General features: G+C 40.5%; 2 protein-coding genes across 2 annotated transcripts; both read right to left on the bottom strand.

Annotated features, from left to right (window-relative positions):
* Positions 1-1845: 1845 nt before the first annotated feature.
* Positions 1846-17564, bottom strand: LOC310985312 (uncharacterized protein; the record flags this gene model as incomplete). The annotated part of the gene is made up of 15 exons (XM_083970889.1): positions 1846-2165; positions 2572-2672; positions 2772-2943; positions 3051-3203; positions 3282-3477; positions 3938-3986; positions 4398-4889; positions 5384-5561; positions 13291-13482; positions 13901-14001; positions 14099-14270; positions 14378-14530; positions 14609-14804; positions 16921-16969; positions 17093-17564. The coding sequence occupies 15 exons, from the start codon at positions 17562-17564 to the stop codon at positions 1971-1973; spliced, it is 2871 nt and encodes a 956-aa protein (XP_083827015.1). The 3' UTR covers positions 1846-1970.
* LOC310984417 (interferon-induced protein 44-like) lies at positions 6029-9907 on the bottom strand. Its single transcript, XM_083969615.1, has 9 exons — positions 9841-9907; positions 9251-9317; positions 8925-9019; positions 8668-8719; positions 8360-8555; positions 7381-7533; positions 7091-7262; positions 6701-6801; positions 6029-6498 (listed from the first exon to the last, which is right to left on the bottom strand). The coding sequence occupies exons 2-9, from the start codon at positions 9259-9261 to the stop codon at positions 6289-6291; spliced, it is 990 nt and encodes a 329-aa protein (XP_083825741.1). The 5' UTR covers positions 9262-9317; positions 9841-9907; the 3' UTR covers positions 6029-6288.
* Positions 17565-18112: the final 548 nt, after the last annotated feature.

Raw genomic sequence — 18112 nt, 5'->3', positions numbered from 1 at the left:
CTGTCCTTTATACCGTTCCTTTTCAAATACTAACAGCTCTAATGAGACTATATATCCTAGGGTCAACTCTTTGAGGACAGTGTCTTTTAGTTTATTTTTTAAGGAAAAGGTTAATGCATTAATCTAACAAGCTTGCGTATATAGTGGCTCAATTTGGGGGAAACATTTTTTTTAAGTACTTCTCTTACTACAATTCATGATACACTTGTGGCCCCAAGGAACATTGACATAACTTAAAAGTCAAACTCTTTGTCCTCTTTATTTCTATATAAATTCAATTTGTGTATTTAATGGACTTCATCTAGTTGCTTGATTTTTAAATGTTTTCTTTATTTCAACTCCTCAAGCATATAAAAGGCTTAGCATTTTATTTTGAAGGATTACTGGAAGTTAGAGATACATTTCAGTTGCCTTGATGATGTAGCTCTTCACTTTCGTTTTCCTGACAGCTAGATATCAGAGGAAAACACAAGTTTGTTAGTCACACTTTTGTGCATGTACGACCAGTTAAACTCTTTAAATGAACTCACACTAAGTGGAATGCCTCTCCAGGATTCATGTTATATTCTCTGTAACACAAACACATTTAAAAGTTTTAACTTTCCATGAGTTATCCATGGTGACACAATGTGCACCGAACAATACAGTATATATACAGTATGATGTAAACTGCCCATACAAACAAATCAAATGCTGTAGGGAAAAACACCTATCAGTAAACTCTGTTACTGAAAGAATGAGGTTTTATAGCCACTGCAAAACCTGCACAATACTCATCTGAAACGTTATGGTGAGCACCATGCCGGTTCATTTACAAAGACCTGTCGCTTCAGTCAAATTTAAGTTTACCATACAGTATAGTCATATAACAGAAGTAACATGTATAATCTGTAACAAAAAATAGAAAAGCAAACAGGAAAGTACATACTGTAAACATGCAGGATTGAGAGATGATCCAACTATTGCCAGGAGGTCTGGGTGTTGTATACCCAGGTCTGCACCTGTTGAGTATTTTGAGGATTAAATGTTGAGCACCTTTCAGGCCTCAGGAGTGCAGAGAGATGGTGAGAGCATTCGTCAGTGTCTGTGTTGAAAAAGAGCAAGCATGTAGCCTACTGGCACAGACCTGGTACAACTCATTGCCAATAATCCTTTGTTTGTATTTGTCCAGTATTTTATCAGTCTACAGACTTTTGAATTGGGGTCACATTTTCTACACTTGAGAAAGATCTCCTACTTACAGTGGCCATGAGAGGACAAAACACTTGCAACTTAAACCAACACTAAGGAACTTTTCAACCTTCATATAATATTTTCATAACTTTTGTGATGGTACATCGACTTACAACAGGTTGAATGACACCTCTGTCATGGCCTGAGGGGGTCTGTATCGCCTTCACTGGCACTAAGCAGCTTTGAGGAGCATGGTAGGAACCCGGCTCTAACTTAAGTTTCACTTTCACTTTTGCGAGTCACGACGAGGAGGGAACAGGCAATGTGGCACCTTTCCGTCGGATTGTGTATGTGTGTCTACTGAGAAATGATCCGCTGGTAACAGAAACTCAGTTTGGACGTCTTCTGTTAATTTCCATGCACCGGGAGATCAGTATGTCTACGGCGCTACGCGCTAGTGCTCATGGGAAATGGAGTCTTCCTTCAGGCAAAACACTACCGCTTTGGGCCACTGGCGCCGCCAAACTCAACCAAAACTGAAAGTTCTTTAGTGCTGCTTTAAGAAAACACATGCTAAGACTGGTCCGTCATTTTTTGTGTTCTTTGAACCACTTCCATTGAGTTGTGAGTTTTTACAGCTTTGTCAGATAAAATGTTTCTGAATTTTTGCATGTCTTTCCCTAAGCTGCAGTGTGTTGAGCTCTCAGGGCCACTGTACCTACTGGCAAATGGATGGATCATGGTGAGGGACATATTTATAATGTACACCCAGATGACGGTATCAACCGTAACGTTTCCTAATCTTTGATTTCAGCTTTGCTCAGTTGGTCACTGATCTCATCAAAGTAGTTATCGGCGAAGCGAAGCATTTGGTTGACGGCGCTGAGCAGCAGGATGTCGCACTTCATGTCCAACTCCAGCTCTTCACTGTAGTTCTTCACGGGAACAACACATGACAGTGGCACGCCGAGCCGAGCGCTGACCTCCTGCAGCTGGATCACAGAAAGATTCACAGATTCTGGTGAGTAAATAACTGGTTTCTCAAGACCAATGAAATCTGTCACAACTTTTTTTTCTTTTTTTTTTGCATAGGGCATTTTCAAAAGGGGAATTTCTTTGTTTTGATTATGGCTTCCCAGTACAAGTCAATTAAAACATTTAATCAAAGGTCATATGATAAACATTCAATGCACTGATCTATCATCTTACTCATTTACAACACTGTCTGCTGAAGTAAAACTGCAGACTAGAACCGATACTAAGGAAAATAATCTAAAACAGCTTTTTGTTTTTTACTGTGTATAAAATATAAATATTTGGAGAGTAAAACTAATACCTGAGAATTGAGAAAAACTAATTTGCTAAATTTTTCTCTGTGTAAGATTGTAAAATTCTCACCAGTTCCTTGAGGTAGCCGCTCTTATACACATTCTTCACATCTGCAGACACCAGAGGGCAGGCTTCATCTACTTTAGTGGCCAGGACCAGCTGAGGGATGCCTGCAGACACCAGAGCAAAGGGAACATTCAATTTTTAAGCACCTTCACTTAAAACCACATCTAGTCATTGTAATGAAATTAGACTCATTTTTCACTGACCCAATAAGTTGATCTTTCTGCGGATAGCTCCCAGCTTTTCCTCCAGCTTCTTCGGCATGATGGAGATCTTAGAGGCGTCAATGACATAAGTCACACAGTGGATCTTCTCCTTGAGTCCTGGAGACTCACGGTAGCCCTGAACCTCAGAGTGCAGAGGAGCAGAGGGATTGAACTGTGTCACACAGAAGAAAACAGACAAAGACAGGAGCAGTTTTAGTAAACATCCAAAACAATGACTCGGACATTGAATAACCTGCTCAATGTCACAGGAAGTTGTACCTGGTAACGGTCTGGCAGATGACCTTTCAGGATGCTGCTGATGTCATCTATATCCAGCCCTGCCCCTGTGCTTTCCTCCAATCCCATGGTATCACACAAGATGATCGGCAGAGGTTTTCCATCTCGTCCAGCTTTCAGAGAGTAGCTGCGAAACTGTTGGCCACAAAATATTCATCTTGAAGTCAGTCACCACCAGCACACAGAAAATCCTCCTCAGGAGCAGAAACTGACCTGTGTGGTGAGGCTGGTGGCAGAGCAGCCAGCGATGGCCTGGCTGGTGACGTGGCCTCTGAATACAGAGTTGACAGAATTGAAGAAGCTGGACTTTCCAGCTCCAACTGGTCCAATGAGCAAAACTCGAATCTGGGACACAGAGCTGACGATGGGTTTGTAGGTCTTAATACTCTCCATCAGCTCCAACCTCCTCCTGGAGAGACAAGAAGAGACAAGGAACATTTTCATCTAGTGTGAAGCCTCTTATTTGTTCTATCCAGGTGTGTACAGAGGTTTTTGGGCATAGCCAGCAACTGTAAACATCTTACTATTGTACCTGTTCTCTTGTTCTTGTTATCTATAGGTTATTTTGCCATTATTTTGGCCCACTTCAGATCAAATTGTGCCTTATGTGGCCCCTGAACTATAATGAGTTTGATACTCCTGACTTAGTCCATCTTAGTGCAAATGACTATCATGCATAGAACCACCACATGTGCTGACATGTACTACACATTCATAATTTACATTCAAATGATTAACACTTTTAATTACACTGTCAGTGGTGTACTGAGCTTTCTGATGATCAGTTTTGTCATAATGTATCTTGTACCATACTGTATGTTAGCACGTTAATAGCATTATGTGAAGGACAGTAGCTCTGCTCATCTCACTTAGATTCCCAGATCATATTTCTCCACGGCACCTCGAGTTCTGTGGTTTCTGTTGAGGAGAAAAAACAACTTTTATAAAACAACGCTCTTATTGAACTTGACTAGAAACAAATTCATGGAGAACTGTGCAAGCTGTAAACATAGGACTCTTCTCTTGTCGTCCAGCCTACATCACATGAAGATACTGTAAAAAAAAAAAAAAAAAAAAAAAAAGACATCCAGGCTGAGAAAAGGGGGAGGGATATTTCTTTCTTCTTTTTTGAAAGGAAGGAAAACTATTGAAAAACAGTCAAAATATGACTCCACGCATGTCAGTCCATATTGTGTTTGATCTAGTTTGCATAGTTTAAAACTGCATGTGGGGCAAAACAACCAGAGTTATTCAACTTACATGATGTGTAGGCTACTACAGATTTGATTGAACAAAAAATGAATATTTGATCATTTATAGAGAACTTACCTTCCACTTGATAGACTTCACACTCAGTCAGTGTGAGGTCGTTGCCATGCATTTGTACAGCATTTAAGTTGTAATAATTTCCTGGGTTGCTGTGCACCGCTGCTTTATTTCCATAGACAAGAGCAAATACATTTCCAAAATTTGGGCCAGAGTTAGCATCCATTAGCATTGCATAAGCAGGGCTGGTGACTGGATATTTGACGAGCCTTTCTCCACCGAAGGTGAAAAGAAAGGCCTGGTCATCACGCACCCACTGACCAGACTGACTGAAAGGTTGTTGGGTGTAGCCTCCAAACACATAACCTGAGGTGTTAAAGCCCACTGACACTGTGGGACTGTGGTTGTCACATCGTTGGTGGAAGGCTACAGCAGTGAAACCATGGACGCTGGCCTTGTACAGCAGCTTTAGTTTGACTCTTCCCAGCTGGGAGCAGATAGTTCTCTGATGGCTCCTGGTCAGCAATGAGTCCATGTTGTAGAGGTGGTCTGCTGCTGTGTGTAGAGGATGATGTTTGCTTACTTTGGTTTCTAAATAGACATGAAAACGCATGGTTGCAGTTGTAAATCATGGCTGATTACAGAATATAAAAAATGCACCACCACAAACAACAAGAACAACATCAAAGAATTGGCTTTATGCACAGCTCCACTACTTCCTGAACTTCTTCTTACATTATTGGACAAACTGATTAATCCAGGTGTGTCTGACCTCACAACAACGGTCAGTTTGTCCAATAATTTGACACAGGAAATAAAGGAGCTGGCTAAAATTCAAGAAGTAGTGGAGCTGTGCATAAAGCCTAATAATGACTTCATTGCAAATATCATATTGAAATCTTGTTAAAACACAGGCTACAATTTGCCCATCATCTGCCGTCATCAAACGACCACTTCAAGAGTAAAATACAAAAACCTTTTTAAAGTTAAAGTCTCTTAGTCAGTAGGCCTATAGGTCATATAAAAATCAGGGCGAACTAAACGCACACCTTTGGTCGCAAAAAAGAAGAAAACTGTGGTATATACGTGTGTGCCTGCATACATCATGCCAGTAGGTGGCAGTGTCACTACATGTAACTCATGCATTCTGAATGCAGTTGTCCTCCTGACTCCGTGAAGTAAACACCGTTCCCCTGAAGTAGCTTGCCTGCTAGCCTTCTTTTCATTCTTACAACACAACAAAAACATTCAAAATGTCACTGGCTATACGATTTACAATTTTACTGTCACCTGTTCTCTGTCTGTGAGATCAAGGGGAGGTCGTTAGCTGCTTCCACGTAGTGTAGGTCTGACTAGTGTGTAAAAGGCGGCGCCCTAAACTGCCTATGTACCAAAGTCCTTCTGTGTAGCCTACTCGATTTGCCTGACTCGATTTGGAAGAAATGAAACAGAAACTTTACTCTGCAGATTACAACGACGTTTCCTTCAAAATAAAACCGGATGTAGGCTAGCTGCACTTTCAAAAAAAAAGAAGAGGAAAAAAAAGTATTTTGTTGATGAGCCCATGCCTGCCAGTGGAGAAAGAGTGGCCTACTCTTATTTGACAGTGTGAAGATCTGTTCATGAGCTTTTTTTTTTTTTTTAAGAATACAAAGAGAGGAACTCATTATCAAAATTTTACACAACCCCGATTTTATTCTGGATAACACCCCCCCACACACACGCACACACAAAAAGAGAGAAATATAAAAGCAATGGTCCATAAAAGAAAACAGACAAATCTGATAATGAAACATGTGGTTTTTGCATTTGAAAGGCCTCAGATCGAAGACTGTGATTACCCTGTCATAATACCTCGTTCAGAAGCACATATCAGTAATTGAAAACATAATCATAGTTGTTTTCGCTTTCCCATATTTTTATTTATGTAACTGCTTTGCTTTTTAGCCATGATTTAAGGTAGGTCAATGTCTCTGTATGTCACTGACCCTGCACACTGTGGTGTATTATCCTGGAAAAACATATCAACGTAATGCAGGATGTGGTCGACAGCACTAAGAAGTAGCACATCAGTGTTCACATCCAGGTTCAGCTCTGATGAATAGTTCTTCACTGGGACAATGTAGGAAGTGGACATCCCCAACAGAGATCCAGCTTTATCCATCTGCAACCACACACACACACACACACACACAAACACTCTGTAACACTTTCTTTCATTGATCACTTATTTATGTATGCTACATTATTCTGCTCATTGGTGAAATCACAACCCGGTGTTTCTATCTTTCTTTACATTTTAGAGTCTGAACCAAACAATTAAAGAACATGAACACTTTTGATGAATGATATTTATTTCAACTTACCATCTCCTGAATTGCGCAGCTCTTGTAAACTTGGGAGACGTCTTTGGCTGTTTCTGGACCAATCTTGTCAATATGGGTCAACAGAGCCACCTGGTGAACACCTGACACACACACACACACAGTACAGGTAAGGAATGCTTGAGCACACGGTTTGTTTAAGCAATTTTTAAAAAGTGAAGTTGCTGACATAACATTTCAACGTGAAGTCTTCTTCAGAGCAAAACACACAGTACACTCTGAGGTCATTAAGGCCCAGAAAAACCGCATTTCATTGTTACACTCTGAAATTTTACTGCAATTCACTGCAAGAAGGAATGACATCAATTCCTCTTAACGTCACTGCATCTGAAAACTTTGTCGTTTTTGACGGCGTGTTTGTCCTTTGCTCACCCAGATCACTGATGTGCTCCCGGAGCTGCTGGAAGGCGGTCCTGAGGCCTTTGGGGTAGGTCAGGATTTTAGAGGCATCCAGCACAAAGGCCACACAATGAACTCTGTCTTTAAGGGTTGGCTTCTTCACGTAGCCCACTGTCTCTGATCTCACTGGCTGATCTGGGCTGAACTGGGGAAGGCAAGTGAAGAGATTCAATCATCAGTCATTTAACGACGAGAATAAACATACTGGAGCACGCCGGGATCACAACATAAAAACTGTAACCCTAACCCCTGCTGTACTGTACCTTGTGTCCCTCAGGCACGTGGCCTTTGATGATGGACAGGATGTCATAGAGGGTGAGTCCGGTCATCTCTTCGTCCCCCAGGCCCATGACATCACACAGCACGAGATTGGTAGGATCTTCCCCCTTCTGACCGCGGATGTTGAAGGACTGCAGCTGACGCAAAACAAAAACATGGATGTCACTGAAAGCACTGGAGCAACCTGCCTACTGATCAGAGGTTTGGACCATTTGGCAAAACCTTGTGCTTGTCGTTGACACATCTTTACCTGAAAATACCTGAAAACCGTTTTTAAACTAGCGCAGTTGTTACAGCACATCAGTTAAGACAACTGGACAAATTAAATGTTTTGACACAGATCATGAGAAGCTTTAGAATCATTTATATGTGGAAATCATCTGAATGTTAATCTTAATTTTATATGAGATGATGTTCTACAAGTAAACCTGAAAGTACTCTTAGTTGTGTTTAAAGGGACAACGAGGAGTTTCTATTTGGTTATAAAAAAGTCTCACCTTAATGTGGATGAATCTACGCTACCCGCACTTGTTAATGGGCCCATTTTCGATAAATATATTGTTTTGTCTCTATCGTTATTAGTGGTGGCGGAAATGCTGGTCGAACCTCTGACTTTAATTATTGATGAATGAAAACATGAGTCCGTCTTGCGCCGGTCAAAGAATTTCATAGTGCGCGCGGAGGCTCATAAATGTAGTGTGAAAACGCATTGCTTTTCCAAAACTCCTCGTTGTCCCTTTAAGAAGTAGAGACACATCCTACAGGCTTTATACTCACCAATAAAATAATATAAAGGAATAAATAAAGGGATATCCGTGAAGCCTCTTTTCAATGTCACCTCATTTTCAGTGAAACAACAATTAATTTCAGCTTTTTAAAAAAAGGATCAGTAGCTTTAATGATATGATGTCTCTCAGTCATATGTGCATGCATGTAAATGCCTCTGCTCCACATGTAGCCTACCTTCTTGGTGAAGCTGGTGGTGGAGGAGCCCACCATGGCTCTGTTAGTGACTCTCCCGGTGAACACCGACTGGACCGAACTGATGAAGCTGGACTTTCCAGACCCGACTGGACCCAGGAGGAGAACCCTGGCCTGGGTCACCCCCTCACAGCTGGGCTTGTAGGAGCTGACCGACTTCTTCAAGCTTGTGTTTTGCCTGTATGAATTTAAGATGTGTATGCTATTTAAAACGTGTTTTCTTTTCTCATTAAAATGTGCACACACATTAACATGACTGCTAGTTATTAAAATGTTACGGCTGTACTCACTCCTCTGTCCACTCCACATCTCTCCATTCAGATTCCAGCATGCGTTCAAACCCTGATGATAATTTACATTTAATGAAACAGTCAGTGTTTGCAACCTTTTTTTTCTTCTTTTTTTTTTACCAGTGAGGTTTATTATATTCAATATGACTATTGACATGATAAATTGAATTTTTCTGATTCTGTGGACTTATGGCAAAATAAGATCAAATCCATTTCCAGACTACAGTGTATTTGGTGTGGCGTGTGGAGCCGTTTACCTGTGAAAGTAAAAGGTTGTGCTGCTGTTTCATCTGTTGAGCTGACACTGGCGCCTGTACCTGTGGCAGCACCAATGGATCGAAATTTTAAGCCGCTGATGAAGGAAACAAAGCACATAAATCAGAAGAAGAGATAAAACAAAGGAGCAGAAATTTAAAATGTACTAATTTTTAAATGTCCTAAAGATCTTGCACTGAGAAGATTATATATGTGTACAGTACAGTATATGAGAAAAATAAGCTTTCCATAGATAACTGAGACTCTAATCAAGCCAGCCATTATTTAAAAATGTATTAACAGGAGGTGATATCACAGTTTCACTCACGTTTTTTTCATTTTGTCCACATCTTTTTCTTTGTCCTGTGGTCCTGCAGCAGAAGAAAAGTTAAGAGCTGCTGAAGTTTAGTAATCAAACAAAACCTTCTCCACAGACTGTCCACACAAAACAGGTACAGTACTGTATCATGTAAATAAAGAAAACAATTTTGTAGCTCATAGGACATACATAGCTTTAGAGAGTTTTAGAAATACCATTTGTGGAGGTTCTGAATGACTTGCTCCTCTACAGTATGCATGGTGCTGAATGTAAACTGACTCACTGTACGTCAAAATGAATGAGTGAAATACAGCTGTGAAAAGTGCAGTTACAGGTGAGAAAATACAGGAGTCAGAGTTGCCTGATCCTCCGTCATTTCTGTTCTTTTTAGACACCGTGAATGGTTTTAAAACATAGGCTACTTTTGTTAAACTGGTTCATAGTTGCGTATCCTGTCAAACTGGATGAACGTGTTTTACCATGCATCCAAACAACGGAGAAGAACTATGACAGTGTACCTCCAGCTTTTTTGTGGCACATTTTCAGTGTCAGAGTTGCTCTTGGTCAGTATCTTGGAGTGAAATAGTTCAGTGACTTACTTGGGAATCCAAAACCACAGCTTGTTTCGTTTGTTGAGCTGGTTGAAGTTGTGGTGAGAACATTGGTGCCCACTGTTGTGCTGGTAATGGGTTGGGCCAAAGTGGATGCAGCTGCAGCAAACGCAGGGCGTCCAAAAGAAAAGCTGTTGAGGAAAACCATCACATAGCCTACATCACAGCAGGGCAGCGGATGAACAGAAATGAACTTGAATGTATTTGAAACATTCTGCGTATGTCCTTAACACACTTAAGGCAAATAGTTACAGTACCTACTGCCAACTTGCCCATTAGAAATTAAAACATGTGAGCAGCTGAAATACAACTAAAACATTTCACCCACATTATACATTCATAAACAGTACTGGATAGCTTCCCATCTTTTTTAAAGTCCCCCTGAGTTGTAGAGTGCACACGAATGCATTTGCTTTATGACACAGAGTCTGACAAAAATGTGATTTTGAGTAGGCGAGAGAATGACTGTGGGTGAAATTATTCTTTTAACTGCTTCATCTCTAGATCACAAGTTAGTGTTATTTCGTCATGTTCGACTGTCATGTGGGCTGAGATCAGGTGATCGATATAATTTTCGAGTTATTCATTTACCTCTACAAGACAGCTGTTATCTCGCAACAACGATCTTTGTTTATAGATTTACAGAAAAATAATTGCAAGTCCGGATAGGCTTCCGTAGCATGCTCTGCAGTAGGCTAAATAAAAATTTAGAAAGACTTGAAAAAAACCTGGTAGTAAGTAAACGCGATAGCAGAGAACTAATGTTAACAAAAGTCAACTAAAGACCATCCATCCCCTCGCAGGTGTGTCACCGTCAGGTTCCACCTGTTCAGTTATTCAGCTTCGTGAATTATGTCCATAAACTGCATAAAGATAATTTATGTTCATTTCCTCACCTCTCGACTTTGCGCGTGGACATGGCGAACAACAGCAATTGTGTATTGTGTACGAGATAGTAAAGTGGGGGAAATAAAACCCAGGCGATGTCCTTTCTGAGGAAGAGAAAGTGAAACTTTAATCAGGGTGGCCATAAGAGGGCTCTCCAAACAACAAACATAACACAGCAGAGTACTTTTGGGGCCCTGGGGTTACGTTGAATAGCTACTTTATTATTAGTTTGTCAAATGACTTTATAGAAGCTGAAATAATTTGTGAACCAACAGTGCCAAAAGTTTACCTTTGTTAAGCTTTAGTTTTTACCCCCACCTCCAATTCCTCTTTACACATTCAGCTTATTTTCAAAAGGGTCTGCATCATAATTCAACCAAGAAGATGTAGGCTAGGTGTAGGAGTTACTCACCCAGCATTTATGTGTTTTACCAGATGTCAGATACACAGTCCATAAAGTGCTGTCAGGAATCATTTGTACCGGGACGTTTATCTTTGCTATACAAAATTGTTATTTTTGTTATTGTTAAAACTGCAGATTCTTTTAAAACTATTATTAATTAGGCCTAATGGTTTTTATAATAAACAACCTTGATGTAGGCTACCTGTAGCTAGATAAACAGTTTGTTTTTATTTTGTGTTTTTTGATAGACAACCAATCAAAATGAAAAATAGAAAGGAAAGAATCCATCCATGAGTCCAGAGAAAAGAGTGAATGAATGAGTGCATTAAATCCAGTTTGTCATCCATCTAGAACATGCACTTCATAGCTCTAAGATATACTCAACATGGCTTTATTTTAATGTTTTTGTCATATTTTGTCAATGACTGATGGAAACTTCTGTGGGGAGAGGAGTTTGTTCAGGAGAGGAGCTTCTTTCATTGAAAACTGAGCAAGTCTGGAGGATGCCACCCTGTTCCAGCTGAGGTGAAGAGGTATTATCGTGGTTGCCGTGCTGGTGCAAAAGTGAAGGCTTGAAAGTGGAGATGTAGCCTACTGTAGGTCCTTTCTGCTGTCAGTCATCATGGGAAATGTCAACTCTCTGCCCAACAAGAGTGATATATTGAAGACTCAGAAAGTAGACTTACAATATGTGTACATCCCACCCATGGATGTGCACTGAAGGCCATTCTGAACAATTCAGATCATCCACTTCATAACACCTTGATGGAGGATAAAACGGAGGTGGTGGACGGCTCCTCTGCAGGACAGAAAGATATAGAGGATCCCTTGTACCTACAGCAATCAGGCTTTCTGCAAATGTAGATGAGCTGCCAGACAAATGAATTATCCTTTGGTAATTATTAATAAATCATCTTGCTGTAAAATATATACTGTACATGTATAGGTGAATCTATGGTCGAAACACCCTCATCCCCCATGGGTGCGATGCCAATGAGTAGGCCTAGACCTGTACTCTGCATTTTGCCATACTTCTCAGTGCGAATGCACTTATACACTCCAAATCAAAGAACCAATCAAAGTGAAGAATACCAGCAAGAACAGAATCCACTCATGACTACTATGACAGAGTAAATGAATGAGCCTCAGATTCAGATGTATTGTCCCCGAGGGGAAATTCCTTTTCACAGTTCTGCTCCAGACAAAGACACCAACACACACATGCTACAGCAACAGAAAAAATACATATACAAATAAAATAAAACATATTTAATATTTAATTCAGTCTGTCATCAATGCCCATGGTACTGCCCCGCCTTCCCACGGCCCACAGCAATTAGCATTTGGTCCATGGATCCATCCGTATATCACTTTGAGTTGTGATTATGTTACGGCTTCCAGACTCCAGCTGCTTACCATTATTGGGTCTTCATCTGTGCTGTGGTGATCTGAGGTGATCTCTGGATATCCTCAAGAAGCCAGACTCACAGTTATTTAATGCTGTGCAGACTACGATGAGCAAGAAGGGATAGTATCTTCCACTTGGTAAATGTGACAACAGAAATGTCATGACTGGTAGCTACATTTAAAGTCAAATATTAGCATCAATGCAAATGTTAGCAAATGTTAATTTATTTGCACTGCATTAGCAGGGCCAGTGACTAGATACTTGAAGAGCCTTTTTCCACTGAAGGTGAAAAGAAAGGCCTGGTCATCACGTTTACAGTTGTAAATCATTGCTGATTACAGAATATAAGAAAGAAAAGAAAAGAAAAGAAAACCTGCACCACCACAAACAACAACATCAAAGAATTGATCAGCAGAAACAGGAAGTTACTTCTTATTCCTATATTAATATCGTCAGTGAAATCTCGTTAAAACATACAATTAGCCCTCTAATCGTCCATCAGATTCTTTTTAATTTTATTTTTTTGGTAAACATGGCAATAGAAATGTAAGTGAATCAGCAGCCAGTAAAGCAAAGATATGATGACTGGCACGGTAGCCATTTTGGATCAATCACTGGTATCCATATAACATGAAACTAGTGTAGTTTCCCCAATCTTCCCTGCGCTTCAATATTGTACTACAGTGAAAATGAAGTTAAGATACAGTATGTACACAACATCTGCGGTTAACACTTCCTATTCCTTGATTCCAGCTTTACTCAGCTGGTCACTGATCTCATCAAAGTAGTTATCGGCAAAGCGAAGCATTTGGTTGACGGCGCTGAGCAGCAGGATGTCACAGCTCATGTCCAACTCCAGCTCTTCACTGTAGTTCTTCACGGGAACAACACAGGACAGTGGCACACCGAGCCGAGCGCTGACCTCCTGCATCTGGATCACAGAAGGATTCACATGAGGTGAGTAGATAACTAGTTTCTCAAGACCAATGAAATCTGTCACAACATTTGTTTGCATTGGGCTTTTTCAAAAGGTGAAGGTGTTGAAAAAGTCAATTGTTTTGTTTTGATTATGGCTTCCCAGTACAAATCAATTGAAACATTGAATCAAAGGTCATGTGATAAACATTCAATGCACTGATTTCACAATCTGTCATCCTACTCAATAACAACACTGTCTGCTGAAGTAAAACTGCAGACTAGAACCGATACTAAGGAAAATAATATAAAACAGCTTCATGTTTTTACTGTGTATAAAAATATAATTATTTGGAGACTAAAACTAATACCTGAGAATTGAGGAAAAACTAATGTGCTGAATTTTTCTCTGTTTAATATTGTAAAATTCTCACCAGTTCCTTGATGTAGCCGCTCTTATACACACTCTTCACATCTGCAGACACCAGAGGGCAGGCTTCATCTACTTTAGTGACCAGGACCAGCTGAGGGACGCCTGCAGACACCAGAGCAGAGCAAACTTTCTAATTTTAATCCACTTAAAACCACAGCATCTGGTCATTGTAATGAAATGTGTCTCATTTTTCACTGACCCAATAAGTTGACCTTTCTGCGGATAGCTCCCAGCTTCTCCTCTAGCTTCTTCGGCATGATGGAGATCTTAGAGGTGTCAATGACATAACTCACACAGTGGATCTTCTCCTTGAGTCCTGGAGACTCACAGTAGCCCTGAACCTCAGAGTGCAGAGGAGCAGAGGGATTGAACTGTGCAAACAGGAGAAAACAACAAAAAGACAGAAGCAGTTTTAGTAAACAGCCAAACCAATGGTTCAGACATTGAATAACCTGCTCAGAGTCTCAGGAAGTTGTACCTGGTAACGGTCTGGCAGATGACCTTTCAGGATGCTGCTGATGTCATCTATATCCAGCCCCGCCCCAGTGCTTTCCTCCAATCCCATGGTATCACACAAGATGATCGGCAGTGGTTTTCCATCTCGTCCAGCTTTCACAGAGTAGCTGCGAAACTGTTGGCCACAAAATATTCATCTTGAAGTCAGTCACCACCAGCACACAGAAAACCATCATCAGGAGCAGAAACTGACCTGTGTGGTGAGGCTGGTGGCAGAGCAGCCAGCGATGGCCTGGCTGGTGACGTGGCCTCTGAATACAGAGTTGACAGAATTGAAGAAGCTGGACTTTCCAGCTCCGACTGGTCCGATGAGCAAAACCTGAATCTGGGCCACAGAGCTGACGATGGGTTTGTAGGTCTTAATACTCTCCATCAACTCCAACCTCCTCCTGGAGAGACAAGAAGAGATTATAGCTGCTGCGCAGCGATGGGTCGGGTCCGGGCTACTTTTGGGCAAATTTAGGCAGTTCTGAGCAACAAACAGGAGAATAGGAAGACAAGACAGTCGACCTTATAATGTTCAATTTGCACCAGATGAGGATTGAACCCACAACTTCTGGAACCAAAGACCGTTGTCTATCACACTGAGCTAATTGACAAGTGACAGTTCCATAGTGGCTTCAGGGTGGTTGAGTAAGCCATTCACTGTCGTGTAGGCAGATTTGAAACCACAGTAAAAAGAAAAATCAGTTTTTGAGGTAAAATAATGATATGTATTTGTCAAACATCTATGAGTCTAAGATGTTAGGAGCCTTCGCACATGGTCCAGTCCAAGCTATTTGGATTTTTAAATTTAGAGGCTTGCTATGATGCCACCATTAGGACAATTGTCTTGTATTTCTGGTGAGGACAACTGACATTTTGATCTGTCATCATCATCATCACCCTTGCTGGGTCTCGAACTCACAACCTCTGACACCAAGAACCAGCTCCTAACTCACTGAGCTAATTGGCTGGTAGTGAGACCTGCTGTGTAGCTTCATTTATCCACTCAGGGAGTCAGTGCCCGGGCAGCTGTTGTCAAGGCAGATTTCAAAAAGTCAGAAATTCCATTATCTAAACAAAAATCTGTTAATACATAAATTGCATTTAGACAGCAAAACAGCTTGAGAACATTTGACATTTTGATCTGTCATCATCATCATCCTTGCTGGGTCTCGAACTCACAATCTCTGACACCAAGAACCAGCTCCTAACTCGCTGAGCTAATTTGCTGGTAGTGAGACCTGCTGTGTAGCTTCATTTATCCACTCAGGTGAGTCAGTGCCCGGGCAGCTGTTGTGATGAAATGGTCAAAATTTCTGAAATTCAGTCATCTAAACAAAAATCTGATAAAACATAAATTGCATCTTGACAGCATGGAAATGTTGGTGATTTGTTTTTAATGATAAGTGTTTTGCTTCATAAGAGAAAATCTGATGTTTATAAATTCCACTCTCACATTGACTGCAGTTGTTCCCATGAGAGCAGAATTCAAGATGTTCTCAAAAATTCAGTTTTTGAGATAAAATTCTGATATTTGCCAAACTTCATCAACCATGACTCCAGAATATTGTCATTTTTTTTCAGGAAGATTGAAAATGTATTTATCAAGAATTTGATGGTATATGTTTACAGTACTGTTTACAGTCAAACGTTTTCATGCACTGTAGGCTCAATTTTTGCTTAATCAAAAATCCGAGAAACAAGTTTTATGGAGGACAGTCTGGAGATGCTCTGGAGCAAGTTTGGTGACAATTGAGCAAAAATTGTGGGAGGAGATACATTTTAAAAGTTTTACAGTTATTGAAAAAAACAGAGTGATGGACTTCATAATTTGTAATAAGTTTAAGTGGACAAAAGTTTCAGCAGTATTGAGGCTACATTGTGGTGAAGTTTCAACACTGTAGCATCTACCGTTGGTTTGGTAGGAATTTTTAAAGTTTTTAAATTTAAACGCTTATTGTGCCCCCCCTAGGAGGGGGGGGCACATGTCCTTGGAGTTGAGTGAATCTGGCATGGGACTGAACCTTTGTGCAAAGTTTGGTGAGTTTTCGCCCATGGGAAGTATGACTTCCTTGGAAGAAGAAAGAAAGAAAGAAAGAAAGAAAGAAAGAAAGAAAGAAAGAAAGAAAAAGAAAGAAAGAAAGAAGAAGAAGAAGAATTCCTAGGAATACAATAGTGTCCTGTCAGCTGCGCTGCCCGGACCCTAAAGAAGAATTCCTAGGAATACAATAGGTTCCCGGCAGCTTAGCTGCCCGGACCCTAATAAAAGAAAAACTTTTTCATCTCGTGTGAAGCCTCTTATTTGTTCTGGCCTGGTGTGTACAGAGGTTTTTGGGCATAGCCAGTTGACCTCCATGAGGGTTAATTTATTTATTTGCCAAGAAGTTAAAACTAATATAGTATAAGACACACAGCAAACGATTTTACAGATCCCATCTTAGTGCAAATTACTTATAAAGCCTACTTCATGTCTTGAACCAATGCATCTAATGACATGTGTCAATAATTTGCACATCTTACTTTGATTCCCAGATTATATTTCTCCACGGCACCTCAAGTTCTGTGGTTTCTGTTGAGAAGGAAAAAACATTTTTGATCAAACAATGATCTTTGACTATAAAGCTGTTCTTATCTTCTCTGTGGTGGTTGCTGCCAACAAAAATGAATATTTGATCATTTATGGAGAACTTACCTTCCACTTGATAGACTTCACACTCAGTCAGTGTGAGGTCATTGCCATGCATTTCTGCAGCATTGAAGTTGTAATAATTTCCTGGGTTGCTGTGCACCACTGCTTGATTGCCATTCACAAGAGCAAATACACTTCCAAAATTTGGACCAGAGTTGGCATTCATTAGCACTGCATTAGCAGGGCCAGTGACTGGATACTTGAGGAGCCTTTCTCCACTGAAGGTGAAAAGAAAGGCCTGGTCATCACGCACATACTGACCAGACTGACTGAAAGGTTGTTTGGTGTATCCTCCAAACACATATCCTGAGGCGTTAAAGCCCACTGACACCGTGGGACCTTGGTTGTCACATCGTTGGTGGAAGGCTGCACCAGTGAAACCATGGACGCTGGCCTTGTACAGCAGATGTAGTTTGACTCCTCCCAGCTGGGAGCAGATAGTTCTCTGATGGCTCCTGGTTAACTTTGAGTCCATGGTGGACAGGTGGTCTGCTGCTGTGTGTAGAGGATGAGCAATGAACTTCCTCACTTTGGTTCCTAAATAGACATGAAAACACATGGAAGTTGCTATTAAATCATGGCTGATTACAGAACATGAGAAAGAAAAGAAAAGTAATAACTGATCAGCAGAAACAGGAAGTTAATAGCCAGTGTTGAAATCTGTTAAAACATACAATTAGCCCTCTAGCTGCTGTTATCAAATGTTCACTTAAAAGGAGTAAAATACAATTTTTTTTTTGTATTTAGTCAATAGTCCAGATTAAAATCAGGGCGAACCAAACACACACCTTTGGTCGCAAAAAGAAGAAAACATTGGAAAGTAACTGCCTACTTCTTTTACAATGTTACACAGTCCTTCAATAAACTGTTGAAAAGGTTTTGTCAGAAATTGTCCGTGTGGACTCAATTTGGAAGAAATTAAATATAAAGTCTCAACTTTAACATTTTAAGATAAACCTTTATTCAATCAACTTTCTTACCTGTTCTCTGCTTGTAAAATCAAGGAGAGGTGGTTGGCTACGT

This window comes from Trachurus trachurus (genome assembly GCF_905171665.1).
Source record: "Trachurus trachurus genome assembly, chromosome: 4".
Classification (NCBI taxonomy): Eukaryota; Metazoa; Chordata; class Actinopteri; order Carangiformes; family Carangidae; genus Trachurus; species Trachurus trachurus.
This window is presented reverse-complemented; position numbering and strand designations above follow the sequence as displayed.